Source organism: Rhineura floridana, chromosome 22 (genome assembly GCF_030035675.1).
Source record: "Rhineura floridana isolate rRhiFlo1 chromosome 22, rRhiFlo1.hap2, whole genome shotgun sequence".
Lineage (NCBI taxonomy): Eukaryota > Metazoa > Chordata > Lepidosauria > Squamata > Rhineuridae > Rhineura > Rhineura floridana.
This window is the reverse complement of record NC_084501.1, coordinates 8130084-8150416: the sequence shown is the minus strand read 5'-3', so window position 1 is coordinate 8150416 and position 20333 is coordinate 8130084. Positions and strand designations below refer to the sequence as shown.

General features: G+C 47.7%; 1 protein-coding gene across 2 annotated transcripts; it reads left to right on the top strand.

Annotated features, from left to right (window-relative positions):
• The first annotated feature begins 2009 nt into the window (after nucleotides 1–2009).
• On the top strand, nucleotides 2010–17503 carry CDC42EP2 (CDC42 effector protein 2). 2 transcript variants are annotated; one of them, XM_061605835.1, is made up of 3 exons: nucleotides 2010–2087; nucleotides 15293–15566; nucleotides 16395–17503. In XM_061605835.1, the coding sequence occupies exon 3, from the start codon at nucleotides 16404–16406 to the stop codon at nucleotides 17127–17129; it is 726 nt and encodes a 241-aa protein (XP_061461819.1). In that variant the 5' UTR covers nucleotides 2010–2087; nucleotides 15293–15566; nucleotides 16395–16403; the 3' UTR covers nucleotides 17130–17503. The 2 variants fall into 2 exon arrangements, with proteins under 2 accessions (XP_061461819.1, XP_061461818.1); XM_061605834.1 differs by having other exon boundaries at nucleotides 16392–17502.
• Nucleotides 17504–20333: the final 2830 nt, after the last annotated feature.

Here is a 20333-nt window from a genome sequence, read left to right as displayed (position 1 = left end):
AGTATGTTATCTGGCCAGATGTGTTATGAGAACAATAATTAACTAATCATTAATAATTAGTTAATTAGCTAATAATTAAGTGTTGTTTTTTTAAAAAAGAGAGCTAAGTAGGTAAAGCCTACTTAGCAGACAGGAAATTCTGAGCTGACTCCTTATTTTGTATGTTTGTGGGAGTTGGCTGCAGGGGTGTAGTCATGCAGGGTCTCGGGGGGTCTTAGACCCTTTACTTTTTTGGGATCAGGGTCCCAGCAGGGTCCCTGTGTCTCCAGCATCCTGTGAGCCAATCAGCATGAAAGGAGAGTGTCTTAGCTACTGAGAAAAATCTTCTAACATGCTTCCTTGACCTTTCTTGCTGACTGGAGCCAATCAGAATGAAAGAAGGGTGAGTCAGCCACTGAGAAGAGTCTTCTCAGTAGCTAACGCTCTCCCCTTTCATGCTTATTGGCTCCTAAGGATGTCTGATGTGGGAGAAGGCATTAACAAAGATCTCCTCCTCAGTCCCACGGCAAAAAAAGGGGAGTGGACGTGGCTATGACTAACATGAAGGGACGCTGCACTTCCGAATTTGCCACTATACTAGTGGTTGGTTGTGTTTACTTAGTTGTGAGTGAATACATTCTGTGCCTGTTCAGAGATCCTGTTCTGGTTGTAATTGCTTAAAAGAGCCAGTGTGGTGTAGTGGTTGGAGTGTTGGCCTGAGACTGGGGAGGCCAGGGTTCAAACCCCTGTTTGGCCATGAAGCTCACTGGGTGACCTTGGGCTAGTCACTGCCTCTCAGCCTAACCTACCTCATAAAGTTGTTGTGAGGAGGATAAAATTGGGAGGGGGAGAACCATGTTTGTAAGCCACCTTGAGCTCCTGAGAGGAAAAGTGGGATCAAGGGTGTGGTTTGGGGTTGTGGGGGGTCATGGGCCCGTTACATTTTTGGGAGCAAGGTCCCGCCGGGTCCCTATGTGTGAGCCAATCAGCATGAAAATGGAGCTTGTTAGCCACTGTGTCCTTTTGTGCTGATTGCAGCCAACCAGAGTGAAAGGAGATAAGTCAACCACCGAGAAGACTAACACAGAGACTCCCCTTTCATGCTGGCTGGTTCCTAGGGACATCGGTTGTAGTAGAGTGTGGACTCGCTTGATGACAGGGAGAGCAAGATAGACGAGGGAAAGTGAAAAAGGCTGTGTGGCGTGACAATCACGAAGGGGCCCTGCACTTCTGGATTTGCCACTACATGAGAGTGGGACATAAATGCAATAATAAAATAAAATAAAAATAAGTGAAATGTCACAGCCCTGGGGTTCAAAGCAAGTACCACTTCCACAGCGTGGATATGGGAGGGGAAATAGCATCCTCTGTTTAACTTCCAGCTGCCCATACAGCTTCAAGATAGACAGGAAGCTCTTTAGCTCAGGATTTCCCACTGTTACTGGAACAGCTTTCCAGAATCCCAGCCAGAGAAGGGACTTCCCAATATTGGCTACCTGATCATTTTTTTTAAAATGAGTTAACATTTTGGGTTATTTACACCCAGCTTTCACCGCTGACCTGTGGCTCCTTCCCCTGAAGGAAGTCCTGGGATTTTAAAGGCAGAAAAGGGCAAAAGGCCAAAGTCCCTCTGCACACGCTCAGAGGCTCTTCGGTCTTGGTCACAAGGAAGGAACCCCGGGGATTTCGCTTACTGAAGAATGTTGCAAGGTGAAAGAAAGAAAAGCAAGTAGAAGAACTCTTTAGTTCCCGTTTTGCAATCTCACATTGCTGGCTTTCATCTCCTGTATTCTGAAGCTGATGGCTCCCCTCCCCCTTATTCTTACTGAGACGCTTCTACGGTTCTGAGTCGTTTTGCGATTGCGAAATTCTTATTATTTAAAAAAAGCGAAGCAAGGGAGGGAACGGGCGGCGTCTAAAAGGAGGGGCGGAGTTTGAGATGCGGGGGGGCTCGGTCCCACTGTTCGCCCACTTGGATTGGCTAGTGGCCTGGGGGGGCGGAGCTTGGCGGTGGGTGGCGATCGCTGGCTAGCCAAGCTCGCCTCCTTTTTGCCCGTCAGTTGCCGCGGGGAGAGGCAGCGCCCTGCACCGCCAGATCCGCTCCGGGGGTGAGTAAACGGCTTGCATCGGCCGAGGAGGAAGGAAATCACCATGAACATTGAAATGTTCGGGGATGCAAGGCTTAAAGATCCCGCTCGCAGGCTGCTGCGGTCCTTGCCCCCTAGATCTTTAGGGGCGGCCCTGATGGGGGGCCAGCCCCCCTATTTATTGTAGGGATCCAGAACAGTGGAGGCTTTGGGGGTCAGGGTCCCGTCAAGAAAGGGCTGCCGGCGTTCAGGGCTTCCATATTCTAGAAGAGGAGGGTTTCTGCGGGGTGTTGTGAATGGCTCTCTGCATGTGCTCAGAGGGCCGAGGGTGACAGTTCCTGCCTGCGAAGATCTAACCGGGGATCTCTCCTCGCCTTTCACACAAACACCCACCCAGCCCCCTCTGTCGCCTTGATCCTCCCCTCCTCACACCCCACGCACACATTCTCACGCGCAGGCCTCATGGCAAAGTGTGGACATCTTAACTATGCACCGGGTGGGGTGGAAAGTGTTTTGGGGTGAGGGAGGCTTTCTGGGGTGCCTGAATTTCCTAGAGCTTTGAGATGTCAAGAGTCTTGTGGGCTTGAGACGATGTAGATTAATAAAATGCTGTGCGTGGGGGGGTGTTTTTTGGGGGTGGGGAGCGAGGGAAGGGGTTCGTCAGGGATCCCTCACCGGCTAGGGGTGATCCCAAACTTGACTGTAGGAACCCCCCGCCCTTTCAGGGCTCAAACCTTCAGCTGTGCCATCCTCATGAGAGTTTATGAGGGGAGTGATAGCCCGCTCCCCCTGCCGGAAAGTTATCAAATCCTTTCCCCTCCCCTCCCCTCTTCCCCAAGCTGTCAGGGGTAGTGCCTGGTGTAGTAGTATATTGGCAAATTCAGAAGTGCAGGTTTATGTTAGTCACAGCCATTCCCCCGCCCTTTTTTTGCCACTGGGTTGAGAATGATATCCTTATTAATGCCTTCTCCCACAACAACAGATACCCCTAAGAGCCAATCATCATGAAAGGAGAGAGTGTTAGCTACTGAGAAGACTCTTCTCAGTGGCTGATTTGTCCACTTTCACTCTGATTGGCTCCAATCAGCGGAAAAGGACAAGGAAGCCTGTTAGAAGACTCTTCTCAGTGGCTAACCCACTTCCCTTTCATGCTGATTGTCTCATAGGATGCTGAAGACATTGTGACTCTGCTCCCCAAAAAGTAAAGGGTCTAAGATCCCTCTGAGACCCCGAACGATTACACCCGGGGCTACATCTTGTGGCAGAAGTTTCTCTCAGTTCAGTCTATATATTTTGTATAAAAAATGTTATTAGCTGTTTTAGGCTTGCGTATAAGAGGGAGGGGGGAATGGATTTTATCCTCTCTGTCTAAATCACATTTACCAGTCTCTCCCCCTCAGACATCTCTTTCTCAAATAAAAAAATTCTAAACTGGGATCGGGCCGCCTGAGGGCTGCATTTGACCTAATTGCATGTGGGTGGCAAGGCGGGGCATTGGGTGTCCTTAAAATGATTTTTGGAGAGAGAGAGAGAGAGAGGGAGAGAGAGGAAAGGGGTGCTTGTCCCATTTTGGCCTCCATCTCCACCTAGAGGTGCCCCTAAGAGATTGAACCCCACACACACATAGAGAAAAGAAGAAAAAGGTTCCCCACCCCGTTGGAAAAGCTTTAGTCTAGCCCTTTGCCCAACTGGTGCCCTCCAGCCCTTTTGGACTACAACTCCCATCATCTCCAGCCAGCTGTGCTGGCTGGGGATGATGGGAGTTGTAGTCTAAAACCTTGGGAGGGTGCCAGGTGGGCAAACACTGCTTTAGCCCTTCCTTGTAGCCTTGGCACGCCAATTCCAACTACTTTTTATTCATTTCGCTGGCCCTTACCTGCTGGCCAAAGCAAGCTGCAACCTAATACACTCTTACCTGGGATTACGTCCCATAGAACCCAGTGAAGCTAACTTCTGAGCTGACATGAATTGGATTGCAGGCTAAATTCTGCTTGAAAGGAATGGACCCAAGTTCCTCATGTCTGCTAACTTCAGCAGGCCTACTCTGAGTAGGACGCACCCTGGATGCCACTCGTTTTCTTGCTTGCGAGTAGCCTGGGGGATCTTTAGGGATGGGTGGCCCTGTAAATAAAGGAAACGCAGTATATTCAGCTAAGTCCTGCTCAGAGTAGACCCGCTGAAATGAGTGGACATAAGCTTGTCATGCCTGTTAACTTCATTGAGTCTACTCTGAGGAGGCCCAGCATTGAATACCACCGGAAGGAAATGAATTAAATTAAGTAAATATATCCATTAAGTAAATAAGGCTGCAATCCAGTGCGTGCCTACTCAGAAGTAAACTCCATTGGGTTCAATGGGACTTACTCCCAGGTAAGAGTGCATTGGATTGCAGCCTAAATCCGGTAAGTAAATAAGTTAAGTTAAAAAAAGAAGAGCAGCACAAGAGCAGCCCAGTCTGGGCTTTTTCTAGTGCGTTGGCAACCTTGGGACCTTTCATCTTAGGAAGGAACGCTTGATCATGTCAAGTCAGCTTTTTGTTTTGTTTTCAGATGGAATAATTCTGGAATAACACTGGGGCAGTAAAAAGATCCTCCTTATAAATAAAAAAAAAGCAAAAAGACCCTTCTCTCTCTTTTTAATTAAAAACTGGCCATATGGCAACCAGGCCTTTTCCCATCTGTCTTGGCCTGAATTTCCACACCTCTCTATGTTTGGGGAATGGAACCTGGCAACTACATGGGGGTGGGGTGGGGAGGAAGGGAAACGAAATCTTGGACCTTTTACAACAGGGTGGTGGTGGACAGGAGGGCGTTTCTGAACTTCCAGGCCAGCCGGAGTAGCTATAAATTCTCGAGTTTAGAAGCTGGTGTCACTGTACGGCTGATCCTCTCTCCCTCCCCCCACAAGGAAAATAATCTTCTAGTCTATATAACGCCCTGTGCAAGTGTCTAGCCTTTTCTCTCACCCCCACCCACCCCGGCAAATTGCCCCCAATATATTGCTCTTGCTGTTGGTTTGCTTATTTATTTGTTTATGCAAATATGTATTCATAGAAGAAATATCCAAGCGGTTTTCAATGTACATAACATGCACAATGAAGCCACATGGACATTTCTGTTGTTATCCAGCTACTTTGGAATTGGCCGGTATAGATTTCAGGGTACGTGCAAACGTGAAAGACCTGCGACGAGGGTTTAGATTGGACAATATCTGGGGTGGGGGTGTGCTGTGAAACATTAGAAGCCCCCCTCCCTTTCTGGAGCTATCTTTGGATGCAACTAGGGCGGAGAGAAGTCTGTGAAATGGATACAGAAAGGCTGACGGTGGAGTGACCGGGCAGGCTGCATAAATGACATACTGCCAAGATCTGGGGTTTGGCGGGGGGGGGGGGAGGAGGAGAGAGAGATGGATGCCTTCTCATCATAGGCATGGGGGGGGAAGCAAAAGAGACAGCCCCTCCGATGAACCATAATCTCCAGATTCCCAGCTTTCATTTTTTTAAAAAATAAGTTTCTAGCATTTTGAGATACAAGGAAAAAGTACAGGTGCTGTTTTTGTATTACAGTGTTTTATTTGCCCCTCGGGAAAAAAACCTATGGACACCCATGCTGTATGTATGTCCTCATACGGGGATCCTCACAGACTTGTAACGGGGACAGTGATAAGACATATTTATTTATTTATTGCATTTATACCCCGCCTTTCTTTTCACGGTAGAAACCCAAGGCGGCTTACACGTGGTTCCCAGGTGGTCTCCCATCCAGGCACTGACCAGACCTGACCCTGCAGGGTGCTGGCCTCATGTGCCTTCGGACCATAGCCTGGGACCATATGATGCGTTGAGGACAAGTTTGAGCTCATACGCACACTTGGGATTTTGAGAGAGTGCTGGGGGGGGCAGCACCCCTCTAGCTGTTTCTCCCCTCCTTTCATGCTTAGGTCAGTCCTCCTCCCCCACTCCTGCCCCAACAGCCAAAAAGTGACAGCATGAGTGTGCACATATAGACCCCTCTCACTTTTCCAAGGGACCTGGATAAGTATCAGATGTGGTAGAATTAAAATCCATCATGAATTTGTATGATTTTATACAGGGGTCCCTTTAAAACACACGCACCATCAAATTAAAACTTGCAGTGTAGACTGCGCAGTAAAAACGCACAGATCTGGTGCTTGCCAGCACCACAACAAGATTGCTCCAAGGCACCGGTCCTCTTGGATTGTCATGATTTGCTTCTCATAGGAAGACAACCAAACCTCCAACCACCAATGGTGGTTTTTAACACTTGTGCTTTGGAATGTTCGAGAGCCAGTGTGGTGTAGTGGTTAGAGTATTGGACTATGGCCTTCAAGTCAATCCCAACTTACGGCAACCCTATGAACAGGGTTTTCATGGTAAGCGGTATTCAGAGGGGGTTTCCCATTGCCTCCCTCTGAGGCTGAGAGGCAGTGACTGGCCCAAGGTCACCCAGTGAGCTTTGTGGCTCTGTGGGGATTCGAACCCTGGTCTCCCAGGTTGTAGTCCAACACTCTAACCACTACACCACACTGGCTCTCATGAAGGCACATAACAACAACAAATTCTATATTGAGAATTAATACCGACCTTCCTAACAGATTTGCTCTTGAAAGAAAATGGAAGATGGTTGTGTACAGAGTCAAGCCACTGATCCACCTCTTAGCTCAGCCTTCTCTGTACTCTACACTGATTGGCATTGATCCACCTCTTACACCTCTACGCTGACCAGCAGCAGCTCTCCAAGGTTTCAGATAGGGGTCTTTCCCAGTCCTAACTGAAGATGCCAGGAACTGAGCCCAGCTCTTTCTTGCATGCAAAGTATGGGCTCTATCCCCAAGCTAAACTTGGTAAGTAAAGAGTACAGTAGAAGACTTTTTTTGCCGTTAGCACTAGTTGTTTTTTTTATAAGAGTCATTATTTCCAAAACATTTTAAGACAAAGGAACTTGGAATGTGGTCTTTAGCCGGTCAGGGGATTCCTTCTTTCCAGGGTTGTTTTCCTAGCTCAGGCATGCAACCAAGAGACCAGGGTCCCTACAAAGAGTCTTGTCCTGGAGGCAACAAACTAACCCTGAATGCTTTGGTCAAGTCACACACACTTATTCAACACATGAAGCGCACTGGGTGACCTTGGGCCAGTCGCTGCCTCTCAGAGGAAGGCAATGGTAAACCCCCTCTGAATACCGCTCACCATGAACACCCTCTTCATAAGTCGGGATCGACTTGAAGGCAGTCCATTTTTTGAGTGTTCAGACCGCTTTGCGTGCACTAGTAAGTTTATTTCAGTCAAGGACCAGCAAACGCTATATAGAAAGCATCAGAAATGCAGTGTACAGGAAGCAGAAGCAAACTAAAAACAAAAAACTGCAGTGCTGATAATATTATGTACACACATCAAGGTAAAAAATCATAATAAAACATTAAAATGAATACACTGCCATCCCTCTCCAGCAAGCAGTGGCAGCTGCACAGAAACTAGCCTTGGCTGTGACCTGTGGGTTTATTTATTTATTATTAAATTTATTAACGGTTCTGGTCGGCTAGTAGATTGAATGCAAGCTGAGTGTTCTTAGGGGACCTCCCTATTTCCCTCACAGAGCTACAAATTTCTAGAGTTCCCCGGGAAGAGGGGTGGCTTGTTAAATCACTCTGGGAATTGTAGCTCTGGGAGGGGGCCTCCTAACAACTCTAAGCACCCTTCACAAGCGACAGTTCCCAGGATTCTTTGGGGGAAGGCATGACTGTTTAAAGTGGTATCATTCAGCTTTAAGTGTACAGTGCAGATGGGACCTATGTCGTCCGCAGGCACAAACGACACTGAAAGCAGATTTGCGTTACCACTTCCGTACCATCATGAGCACCAATGCCCAATGAAAAAAGACATCTGGAGCGCACCCCTCCCCCCCCCCGTGTTCAGCCAAAATTTATTCTCCTGAAACTGCAGTCTAATAAATCTAGTCCTGTGCACCGGGGAAGCAGCAAAGCGCAAGGCTGCGCCCACACCATACAGATTTCAAGCACATGGCTTTCCCCAAAGAATCCTGGGCACTAGTTTACACAGCTACGCTTCCCAGCAACAAACTGCAGTTCCTAGGGTTCTTGCTGGGAGGGGGCGGGAGGCAGGAAATGTGCTTGAGATGATGGGTTTTTTCCTCCAGCCTGAAACAGGATTAGTTCTAACTCTGCAGATGTTCTGACACCTCAGGGTGCGTTTCCGAGTCACTTGAAAATTGCTTTAATTATTGCTTGCATATCTCTGATGCTGCCCTCGGCTCTGGCTGGTGCGGTGCTGCCTCTACTTGTTTATGAAGCACCATGGATTTGTGCAGGGCACTCTGCTGCATAAGCAAGAGAAGATGGACCTCTGCCTCGAGCACCTTCCAGCCTAAAGTTTGTGGATGGGGAGAGGGCACAACGAAAGACAGATGGGAGAGGCAAAAACGTTACTGAGGGATGAACATAAGGTTCCTTCCAGAGTGATGACCTGTTAGTTGTGCATTCGTCCTGATTTGTTGGCATAAGCTTTGCAGGAAGCTGTTTATTGAGCATTCATTCTTGATTTCTTTGCATAAAGTGTATGGGAAGGTTGGACGACGGTGGCTAACTATGGAGCATTCGTCCTGAGCTGTTTGCACAGAGGTTAGGTGATGTTGCATCAAGGGCCTGTTAAGCTCACACTCTCCAGTGCATTTCCCCCTATTGCAAAACATCAGTTTTTTTGACGGGGGGGGGGGAATGGGCTTGTTGTGCAAGGGCTCCAAATAAACTTTAATTGTGCAACCTGCATTTGCTGGTATGTGATTGCATCCCACCCAAAAACAGTGGCAGCCTGGAAGCGCCCTTGGTGAATGCAATGACATGTCGTGTGGAATGAAAAACCACGAGTGCACCACTGGCTTGAAATGGGTTCACATCGCAATCCTATGCATGCCCACTTGGAAGTAAATCCCTCTTCAGTCAGTGGTCCCTACTGCTAAGTAAGTGTGCATAGGATTGTGGCCTGACAGGCATTCCATTCCCACCAAGAATCCTAGGAAGTATTGCACTTGATGGCACTTGGAGGAGACATTTCCAATTAAGCTGATAAGAAGCCAGTGTTGTGTAGGGGTTAGAGTGTATGATTAGGACTGGGGAAACCCAGGTTCAAATTGCCATGCAGCCAGTCCCTGTCTCTTTCAGCCTGACCTACCTCGCAGGGTTATTAGGAGTGGGATATACAGTGCTTGGAAGGAACTAATTTTGCTTAACACGGTTCATTGAATTAGTTCCAAAAGCTCTGAACTACACCTGAAAGTTGCTCCCGCAATGGCCAGGTGAACTGAACGTGAATTAAGTTCATTTTGGGGTAGAACTTTGACCAATTTCTAATTCATTTCCAAGTTCATTCTCTTGCATGTGTTGTTTAAACTTTAGACTCTGGGCTTTGAAGCTTAAAGATCATGATTAATGGGGGAAATAAAACAATTCACATGCCATTGCGTGTGTGTTTTGATGCTTTCTTAAGTATAATTTATACTTTAGCGCTATAGCTTGTAACATTCTGAATGTTGGGGGGGAAATGCCAAGGATCTTTTGGATGAACTTGAACTGAACTTTTTTTCTTTTTCTTTTTAAGATGTTTTTAAAGACTTTTTTTTAAAAAAATGGTTTAAGTAGTTTTATTTTTAAGATTTTTTGAGATGTTTTAAGATGTCTTTAGTGTTTTGTCTCTGGTTTGCCACCCTGGGCTCCTTCTAGGAGGAAAGGCGGGATAGACATTTCATAAATAATAATAACTGTGAACCAAATTAGTTTGCTTCGTAAAGTGACAAACATTTTGGACATGTTTGAGCTAGAACGAGTTCATTTTTTAAAAATGAATGGATTGACCTCTGTGGTGTATTGAATTAAAAAATAAATGATGGTTAGATGGAAGCGTGTGCAGAACTTAAGGTCTATTCTAAGGTGCAGCTAGACACATTTTGCACAGTAGCAAAAAAATAAATAAGTTATGCGGCTTGAAATAAATTTTTGTGCAGTTGATCATATAGGAATTAATAAAGAGCTAAGCGGAAAAGAAACAGATGGGAAAAGACAAAGAGAAATAGAACATGATAATAAATAGTGGTTCCTTTCAAATCTTCATAACCTTATACTACTGGTCAGTGCGTTTTTGGTTAAAAAAATCCAAGTGCCAGTATTCATACCTTGATAAAAGTGCTGTGTGTGCTGGCAGAGGGAGCAAAAGAAGAGGTATAGGTATTCTGTGCTGGTGAGCACTGTCACCCACCCACACAAAAGCCCTTGTAATAGTATATTTATTATGAAAATTAAAGAGGAAAGCACAAAGGCAGGACTACAGCTGAACGTCAAAAAGACTAAAGTAATGACAACAGAAGATTTATGTAACTTTAAAGTTGACAACGAGGACCTTGAACTTCTCAAGGATTATCAATACCTCGGCAGGGTCATTAACCAAAACGGAGACAATAATCAACAAATTAGAGGACTGGGACTGGGAAGGGCAGCTGTGAGAGAACTAGAAAAGGTCCTCAAATGCAAAGATGTATCACTGAACACTAAAGTCAGGATCATTCAGACCTGGTATTCCCAATCTCTATGTACGGATGTGAAAGTTGGACAGTGAAAAAAATGGGTAAGAGAAAAATCAGCTCCTTTGAAATGTGGTGTTGGAGAAGAGCTTTGCGCATAGCATGGACTGTGAAAAAGACAAATAATGGGGTGTTAGAACAAATTAAACCAGAACTATCACTAGAAGCTAAAATGATGAAACTGAGGTTATCATACTTTGGACACATAATGAGAAGACATGATTCACTAGAAAAGACAATAATAAAACAGAAGGGAGTAGAAAAAGAGGAAAGCCAAACCAGAGATGGATTGATTCCATCAAGGAAGCCACAGACCTGAACTTACAAGATCTTAACAGGGTGGTTCATGACAGATGCTCTTGGAGGTCGCTGATTCATAGGGTCGCCATAAGTCGTAGTCGACTTGGAAGCAGATAACAACAACAACAACAGTATATTATGAGACAGAATGACATGACTAGTTTGGGGGCGGGCAGTGTGCTGGCTACTTGTGCAATAGAGAAAAAAGCCTCCTGGGTTCTGCCTGTCTGTGCTGGGATCGTTTTTGGTTGGAGATTTTGATTACCGCAGTCGGGATGGAGACCTGATTGTCAGGTCTGGACAAGGAACCTGTGACTCGCCAGGTGGTGTTGGATTCTAACTCGCATCAGTCCCAAATGACAAGGTCAGGGATAGTGGAAGATGTAGTCCTAGAACGCTTGGAGGGCCACAGGTTCCCTCTCTCTGGTCTAAAGAATTGGACCATGGTTTGTGGCTGCTGTTTGGGAGAGTAAGGAGAGCCAGAGTGCCTCCTTTGAAAAATAGGATGCTACAAGGACTTACACAGCCACCTAGTGGAACCTTGGGAGAACATAGGATCAGTCGCTCAGGAGGAAAAATGGAAATGGGCTGCCTTCAAGACGATCCCCTTATGGCAACCCTGTGAATAGGGATTTCATGGTAAGTGGTATGCAGAAGGGGTTTCCCATTGCCTCCCTCTGAGGCTAGTCCTCCCCAGCTGGCTAGAGCCCACTCAGCTTGCCACAGCTGCACAAGCCAGCCCCTTCCTTGTCCGCAGCTGCCATCTGGGGGGCAACTGGGCTCTTTGGGACTGTGCAGCTTGCCCACGGCTGCACAGGTGGCAGGTCATGTAACCCCTGAGCCTCTGTCTGTGGGGGTGATCTTTAGCTGGCCCTTGACACCCAGAAGACATGAGCGGGGATTTGAACTCACATACTTTGGACTCCCAGCCAGGCTCTCCTCCCCTTGCAAATTCCCCCAATATCCAGCATTTTTGCATGTTATTTTTATGGACATTTCCCCCCAATACAGACATTTTTGTGCACATGTCCTGGTTGGGGAACTTCATCGCAAAATTCACAGAATTGTGGTTTTCAGAGGAGCGTTGTGTTTCGGTTCACATGTTGGTTTCAAAAGTGCAAATTAGGTAGATTCTCAGTAAAATGTGCACCAAATCGGATTTTTCTCCCCTGCCCCCTCTCCCGTCCACCACTGAACTGCGGCCCTTTTGATCTCTTTGGATAACGGCTGGCTGACACTCTCAGTCCGCCCTGCTGCTGTTGTTTCAAGCGGTGGCGGCCTTGGCGCTGGTGGTTTTGAGCCCAGAAGCACTGCTGTTTGAGGAGTGTGACATTTCACACGGCAACAGATGACATGGCCATTGTCCAAAACAAGGATACCAGACTGGTTGCCTCAGTTTCTTTCGGCTGCTGGTGCATGGTTATCTGCTGCGCGCACGCTCCGCTGGATTGTGGTTTTTTTGCTGTTGTTGCTAATGAGGCCCGTTTCCCCTTTCTAAATCCTTCCCTTCCTGCTCTATCTCTGGCTCGGCCGTTTTCACAGTTGCTCGCAATAACCTGCTCTGTCAGTGGCGCGCAGAGCCAATGCTCTTGAGGGCTTCACTTTGCCCTAGCGCCCTGCCCGGCGCTCACACAAAAAGGCCGCTTTATTTGTCAGCCCGCCCTGAGCAGAAGAGTGAGCCGGCTGCAGAACGCTTTGCTTATTTCAGACCCGGTTGTGGCAAAGGGACTGGCTTTTGCTTTGTTTCTTTCATGCGTCAGGGTACACGGCCATGCCAAACGGCACTTCGTATTTGTTTCGGCAACGCAGCTATTCCTTAACAACAGTTGTCTGTAAGCAGTGTACAATAAGCTTAACGGAGATGATAGACCGGGCAGGGGTTCCAAGATGGTGGTCCACAGACCCCCCCAGTGGCCCGTGACCTTCATTCAAAGATGAGCCATTGGCCTGATCCAGCAGCTGGCCTCTTCAGGCGGACCCTGCTGCTCCTTTTTTTCACTCGTGTTGCTCCTTTGTTGCCTAGAGAGGGCAGTTGGACAGGAGAGGGCTTCCGAAGGCCAGGGCCCTGGAGCGGTCAACAGTCCGCCACTCTGCCTGTTGGCGCCGGCCTTTCCTGAGGGCGTTTTGGGAAAGAGTGGGAGGTCAGCTGAAAAGGGCATCTGATATGGCTCGCCAGGAATACATTTAGGGGCTAGAGATACAAAGAGCCATGATGTGACAATTATTTCTTTTGTAATACTGAATGTTTGCTAAATTGCTTGTTTTTGTCCGTGTTGGATGCATTGGTTGTTTTGTAAACTGACGTCTTTCCCGTGCTTCAATGTTTTGTATTTTGATACTTTGAATGTGTGTTGTAAGCTTCTTTGAGCACAGCTCACTGTGGAAAGGCGGCATATAAATAAACTCAATCAGATCAATCAGTCATGTCGCTCCTTTGGCAGCAAGTAAAGTTTCCCATCCCAAATGGCACAGGTGTCAAAGGGGGTCCCTTATGAGGTGATCAAGGGGTGTTTTATGTCGGGCGTGGGAAACCTCAGGCCTGGGGAATGAATGTGGCCACTCGCCTCAGGCCACCCCCCTCAGCAGCGCCCCCCCCTTGAGTGTTTTTGCCTGGCCGGATTTTGCCCTTGAACTCAGATCATGCCTCTGATCACTCGTATTTGTTGCTCCTCCCACTATTGCCTCTGGGCCCGCCCACCACGGGCATGTGGCCCTCAGAATGTTACCTGGAAGGGAATGTGGGGAAAAGTTTTCCCACTGCTGTTTTATATGGAAAGGAGGATGGGGGGAGAAGCCCCCTTAAAATGCTGTCAGATTTCCAAACAAATTTCAGCCGTGTGCCTTAAGACGTAAACTGTTTGTGTGGAGGTCAGACAGAGGCTCTGTGGCTTGAATAAACTCCACTAAAATTGTGTCAGATTGTAGGTGTATAAAATATAACATTTATAGCCTTTCTCCCGAGGATCTCAAGGCAGTACACTTAGTTATCTCCTGCCCCTCTCCCCCCAAGCAATCCTGTGCTGTACCTAGTTCCCAATCCCTGCTGCTGTTTCATCTTCACAACAACCCTGTGAGGCAGGTTTGGCTGAGAGACAGTGAGAGTTATTCCCTGAGTTTCATAGCCTGATGACGATCATGATAATTCAGGGAGCTGGAATTACCATCAGTGAATGGTAATTATTTATGAAGACGGATGCCATTTATATCCAGCCCTTCCTTCACAGTTCTTGAGGTGACATGTGTGGTTTTCTTCCCCTCCTCCCATTTTATCCTTGCAACAACCCTATGAGGTAGGTTAGGCTGAGTGAGTGAGCAACTGCCTCAAGCGCATCTGAAGTGTGTGTGTGTGTAGACTTCGCGGCTCAGTTGGGATTTGAACTGAAGTCTCCCCAGTTCCTAACTTGACACTCTAACCACTACACCACACTGCCTCTCCAAACTCTACTCAGGGGTGTTGCTTTCAACCATGTGCCTAACAATGCGAATCAGGTTTCGAGTGCCCTGGAGCAGAAACGCCGACAAGTTGCTTAATAAGGCTTTTACTTCTCATGTACGCATTAGTGGGGGGGTCCATCTGTGGCAACGGTTGGGAATTTACGTCACTTAAGCGAGGGCAAACTAGAGGCTCTTTCTCTATAGATAACCCTGTCTGCATTTCTGTCCGCCCGAGAAGCATAGAGAGGCAGCGAGTCAAATGAGGCTTGGGGTTGTAATCGATCATTTCTGTGCCCACGGCAAGCTCAAGGTGTTTTGTTGCCTGCGCTGGGATGCAGCCCAGAGCACTGGGGTAAAGAAGGGGGACCCTAGTTCTTATCCCACGTTTGCTTGGCATGCAGAAGGTCACAGGCTGAATCCCTGGCATCAGATTTTGGAAAGGTCGCACGTGATGGGGGAAGATCTCGGCTTGTGTCTCTAAAGCACTGCCCCCTTTCGCCCTAATGGACGGGTCTCCACTGGTTGTAAACGCTTGTTGAGATAACTGTATACCCTAGCAAATTCCAAATGCTTGGAAGGGGCTTTTTGTGACTCGCCTTTTGCTGACCTCAGGGTAAAACATAAGAAGTTGCTTTCTGCTGAGTGACACCGTTGCTCCATCTAGCACAGTACTGTCTACACTAACTTGCAGCATCTGTCCAGGGTTCTGGATAGGTCGTTGCCCCAGCCCTACCTGAAGGTCTTGGGGTTTGAACCTGGGACCTTCCTGATGCAAAACAAATTCTCTGCTGCTAAGCTATGGGCCTTCCTCTAAGGTTGGGCTAAAACACCTGTTTACCAATGGCCAAAACACATTTTTCAACTTCTGTTCAATTTCTTTTACAGATTCTGGATATTAAAGAAGAAATGCCCCCAGCCTGAGATGCCTTAAGGGCTTCTCTCCTTCCAGAAGACATACAGAATATAGTATTGAATTTTTGAAGATCCCTATGGTTCTCCCTTTGGCCTAGCCTCTGTGTTGGTGAATATCAAAGCTGCTGGGAAAACTTTGATTGGGCCGCTGCCTCGGACACGGTACGGTGGTATGTGACATCCTTGTTATTGCTGACAAAGGGTTCTGGAAAGCTGATCTTCTAAGGATCCTGCTAACAGAATTAAGGTAATTTGCTAGTGCCTCACGCTCCGTTCCAGTTGTGGCTGATAGCCTCCTGTCTTGCGGGGACTTTGCATTTTGACTGGCCTGATTTTGGTCGACGGTGATTGTGTTGATTCCGAAAAGTCAGCACTGAATAGCAAAGCATTTTTTAAGTAATAGTTGTGTGTCCAAATGGACACCCAGTCCTAGCTTTTGGATGCCCAGTGGACACAAATGGACACATAAAGTTTTATGTGGCTGACCCGGCCAGATAGGCGACTAAGAAATAAAATTTTATTATTATTATTATTATTAATTAATGAACCAAGAGCACAAATTCAGATTGGAAGCCACTGAAACACTGACTAGAGGTATGAAATTTTACTGAAATTGAACAAAAACAGTAGACCATAAGGGCACATAACACAATAATTCTTAGGGTTCTTACAAACCGTTAGTCTTTCTGAAAAACCTCTTATCAAAATCGCCCTCCCTTTACTCTGTGATGTCTGGATCTGGATCTTCATCCTTCTTTTCATAAGAATTCTGCTACAGCAGGGCGTGGATCATAAATAGCAGTTTTTCATTTTAATTTGTTTTTTATTTCATGTATTTCCTGGTGGGCAGACAGGCTAGTAAGAACTTGCAAGGCTATATCCACTCCCTGTTAGTTTGTTTGTTTTTAGTTTGAACCACTTTCGCCTCAATCCAAATGTCAGGGCTTGTACGTGGTAGAGAGGCTTCCACGTGCAACCTATTTGTATGAAAAAATGGGTGCCCAGTGGCAATGCCTTTGAAGGTGCCCTGTTGAATAGCACTTTTTCTCTCTCGCCCCTCCCTCCTTTACAGCAGTTGGCTGAGATGTCCACCGCTAAAGTGCCGATCTACCTGAAAAGAGCAAGCAGAAGAGGAAAGAAAGAGAAGCTTCGAGATATCCTCTCTTCAGACATGATCAGCCCACCGCTGGGGGACTTCCGGCACACGATCCATATCGGGAGCGGTGGGGAGAACGACATGTTTGGCGACATTTCTTTCCTCCAAGGGAAGTTCCACCTTCTGCCGAGGACAGAGGGCAACTTGAGTCCGGACGGGACCAGCCAGTACGTGGTGCCCTTTGAGTTCTCGCGGACCGCTACCATCTCGGGTTACGAGCCGCCGTCGCCTTTGGACATCCCGTCACCTCTCCTCAAAAACGCAATCTCCCTGCCGGTCATCGGTGGCTTGCAAGCATTGACCTTGCCTTCTGCTCAAGCCCCGCCTAAACCGCCCCGCCTCCACCTTGATGACAAAGGTCCAGCCGCTCCCCAAACAAACGACCTTGTACAGAATCCTCCCTGCATAGGTTCTGCTAGGACTTTGGAGCTCATTGGTGCCCCCAACGGCAAGTGTGTGGCGTCTGTGAACGGGTTTGCAGAGGAGGAAAATAAAGACAAGGCTTTCATGTCCCACGCGGGCTCTCTGCTCTCCCTTCACGTGGACTTGGGGCCGTCGATTTTGGACGACGTTCTCCAGGTGATGGAGAAGCACCAGACGGAGGATTTGGGTGCTTCCTTGCATGATTCCAACAGACAGGAAATCCTGACATAACCAGGGAGGTGTCCAGCGGAGTGGACCTTTGACTCTTAAAGCACAGCATTTTGTACATAAGCGAGTGTTTTGATGTTAAATGAGCCACCTAAATTGGGTGAATGGAGTGTAAGAACCTTTGGTGTGGCTTCACTAATAATATGATCCACCATCCTCCCCACCTTTCAAAGAGCCTGTTGCACAAGGCAGACTTCTCTCTTTCCAATGCACTGTGTCGGCAAAAACTGAGATGCGGGTGGGTCCCTTGCCCTCTCTGCAAGCTCTACACACACAACACACACACAACACACACACACAACACACACACTTCTACTGAAACCTGTATTAGCAACCAAGCAATAAACAAATAAGCATATGTTAAGTTACCACTCGTCAACAAATCTTATGGGTGTGATTTGGAAAGGATGATAGTTAATAGATGGGCTCGGAAAAACCTGAACAGCCAAGAGGCGTCTTTTGCTTTGCATTCTTTGTAGCGGGAGTGGCATGAGTGAGGTCCTTGCGCAGCTCATTGATGGGAAGGGCATCATGGTGTGCTGAGACGTTCACCGGGACTTTAAAGATTCCCGGTGCCGGAGGGTGGGTGCCAAGCAGAGCTTGGAAAAGTTACTTTTTTTGAACTACAACTCCCATCAGCCCAATCCAGTGGCCACGCTGGCTGTGGCTGATAGGAGTTGTAGTTCAAAAAAAGTAACTTTTTCAAGCTCTGATCCCAAGTGCCGGAGGGTGCCACCCATAAGGACGAAGCTCGGATTTGAGTGTCAGAATGTAAACACGAGTCTGGATCGTTGGGCATCTGATTTAAATTCTTAAGCTGGTAATCTGGCCGTGTTAAGGGAGAGGTTCTTGTGTTGGCCACAGAGAGGGATTTGTGTGGGGAAATGTTCTAAATTGGTTGGCTGGTGCAGTTACAGGCAGGGATCATTTAGGAAGCTGCCTTATCCCAGATCAGACCCTGTGCCTATCTAGCCCAGTGTCGTCTGCTCTGACTGGCAGCAGCTTTCCAGGGTCTCAAGCCGATCAGGGTGTTTCCCATTACCTGCTACCTGATCCTTTTACCCGGAGAGGCCAGTGATCGCACCTGAGACCTTCTGCATGCAAAGGATGTACATAGGAACACAGTAAGGTGTTTTATAGTGAGTCAAACGACTGGTCCCATCTCACTCAGTGTTGCCTACACTGACTGGCAGCAGTTCTTCGCAATTTTAGTCAGGGGACACTCCCAGCCTTACCTGGAGATGCCAGGGATTGAACTTGGGACCTTCTGCATGCAAGGCTGATGGTGTAACCACTGAGCTAGGGTTCCTTGAGGAATGTTGTTTTCAGCTATATCCTGCTGCATGGCTGTGTCTGTACAGTCTTCCATTTTATCCAAGGAACCTGCTTCCCACAGTGGCCAATCAGGTGCGGTGATGGGAAACTCATATAAATAGGACAGGAGGGCAACAGTTGTTCACCAGGGCCTGGCATTCAGACTCTGATCCTGGAGGAAGCATATAGCCGTCACAGCTAGTAACCCCTGAGAGCTTCGTCCTCCCTGTTAAAGCCATCTAAGTCGGTGGTTGTTGGTGATGTCAGAAAAATGGCATGTTAATATTAAGAATAATGGGTGGTTTTCAATGCTGGGCCTACCCAGAGTTGATGAACATGGCTAGCTTAGGTTCATTAATTTCAGTGGGTCTACTGTGAGTAGGACTAAGTTGAACACCACCCCATTGGCTTATTTATTGGGTCTGCGCTTGACCCAGCAGTATGGAAAGGGCTGTGGTTTAGTGGTAGAGCCTTTGCTTTGGATTCAAAAGATCTCTGGTTCAGGTTCCTTGGCATCTCCAGGTAGGGCTGTCTGAAACCGTCGAGAGCTACTACCTGTCAGTGCAGATGATGCTGAGCCAGGTGACCCGGTGGTCTGACTTGATAAACGACAGCTTCCTATATCCCTATTTAAATCAACCCTTTATTCGGAATCATGAGGATTGGAATCTTCCTTTCTTTTTAGCAGAAGGGCTTTAGTTCGGCAGCAGAGCATATGTGTGTGGTATGCAAAAGGTCCCCGGTTCAATCCTTTGCAACTCTCAGGTGGGGCTGGTGAAAAGACCCTGGTCTGAAATCCTAGAAAATGGAAATGGGCTGCCTTCAATTCGATTACAACTTGTGGCGACCCTATGAATCAGTGACCTCCAAGAGCATCTGTCGTGAACCACCCTGTTCAGATCTTGTAAGTTCAGGTCTGTGGCTTCCTTGATGGAATCAATCCATCTCTTGTTAGGCCTTCCTCTTTTTCCACTCCCTCCTGTTTTTCCCAGCATTATTGTCTTTTCTAGTGAATCATGTCTTCTCATGATGCGTCCAAAGTATGATAACCTCGGTTTCATCGTGGAAATGGAAATGGACTACCTTCAAGTCGATCCCGACTTGTGGCGACCCTATGAATAGTGTGTTCATGGTAAGCGGCATTCAGAGGGGGTTTCCCATTGCCTCCCTCTGAGGCTAGTCCTCCCCAGCTGGCTAGGGCCTGCTCAGCTTGCCACAGCTGCACAAGCCAGCCCCTTCCTTGCCCACAACTGCCAGCTGGGGGACAACTGGGCTCCTTGGGACTATGCCACTTGCTGACGGCTGCACAGGTGGCAGGGCATGTCACCCCTGAGCCACTCACGGTGGGGGTGATTTTTAGCTGCCCCTTGACACTCGGGAGACACGAGCGGGGATTTGAACTCAGAGCCTCTGGACTCCCAGCCAGGCTCTCCTCCCGACTGTGCCATATTCTAGAAAGCCTCCGTTATTCAGCATGGGCAAGACTGAGCGAGGCAGTGGTCTGACATCATAGGAGGCCACTTCCTCTATACCTTTTATATGGCTATATTGTTTAGAGGAGATGACCACACAAGGCCCACAGGTCTCCTCTTCTGGCCATCTCTGCGCCTGGACTTCCCCGAGTCAGCCTTGTCGCCTTCAGAGTCGGCTGCTCAACAAAGCATACAAAGGCCCCATTTAAGCATCTTTGGGGGGAAAAACAAATAGCGGCATTGTCCCCCAGGCAACTGTTGCTGGGCAGTTGTTTGTTTTTCATCCGCCCATCTGTCCTTGCAAAAGATGCTTCACAAGGGGACTCTCATATGGCACACGGTGAAAGATGGGGACGTCTTGCTAGGGGCTGCCGTTGCCAAGACAGCCGTTTTCAAGGGCCTGGATGCCTTTGGACTGAGA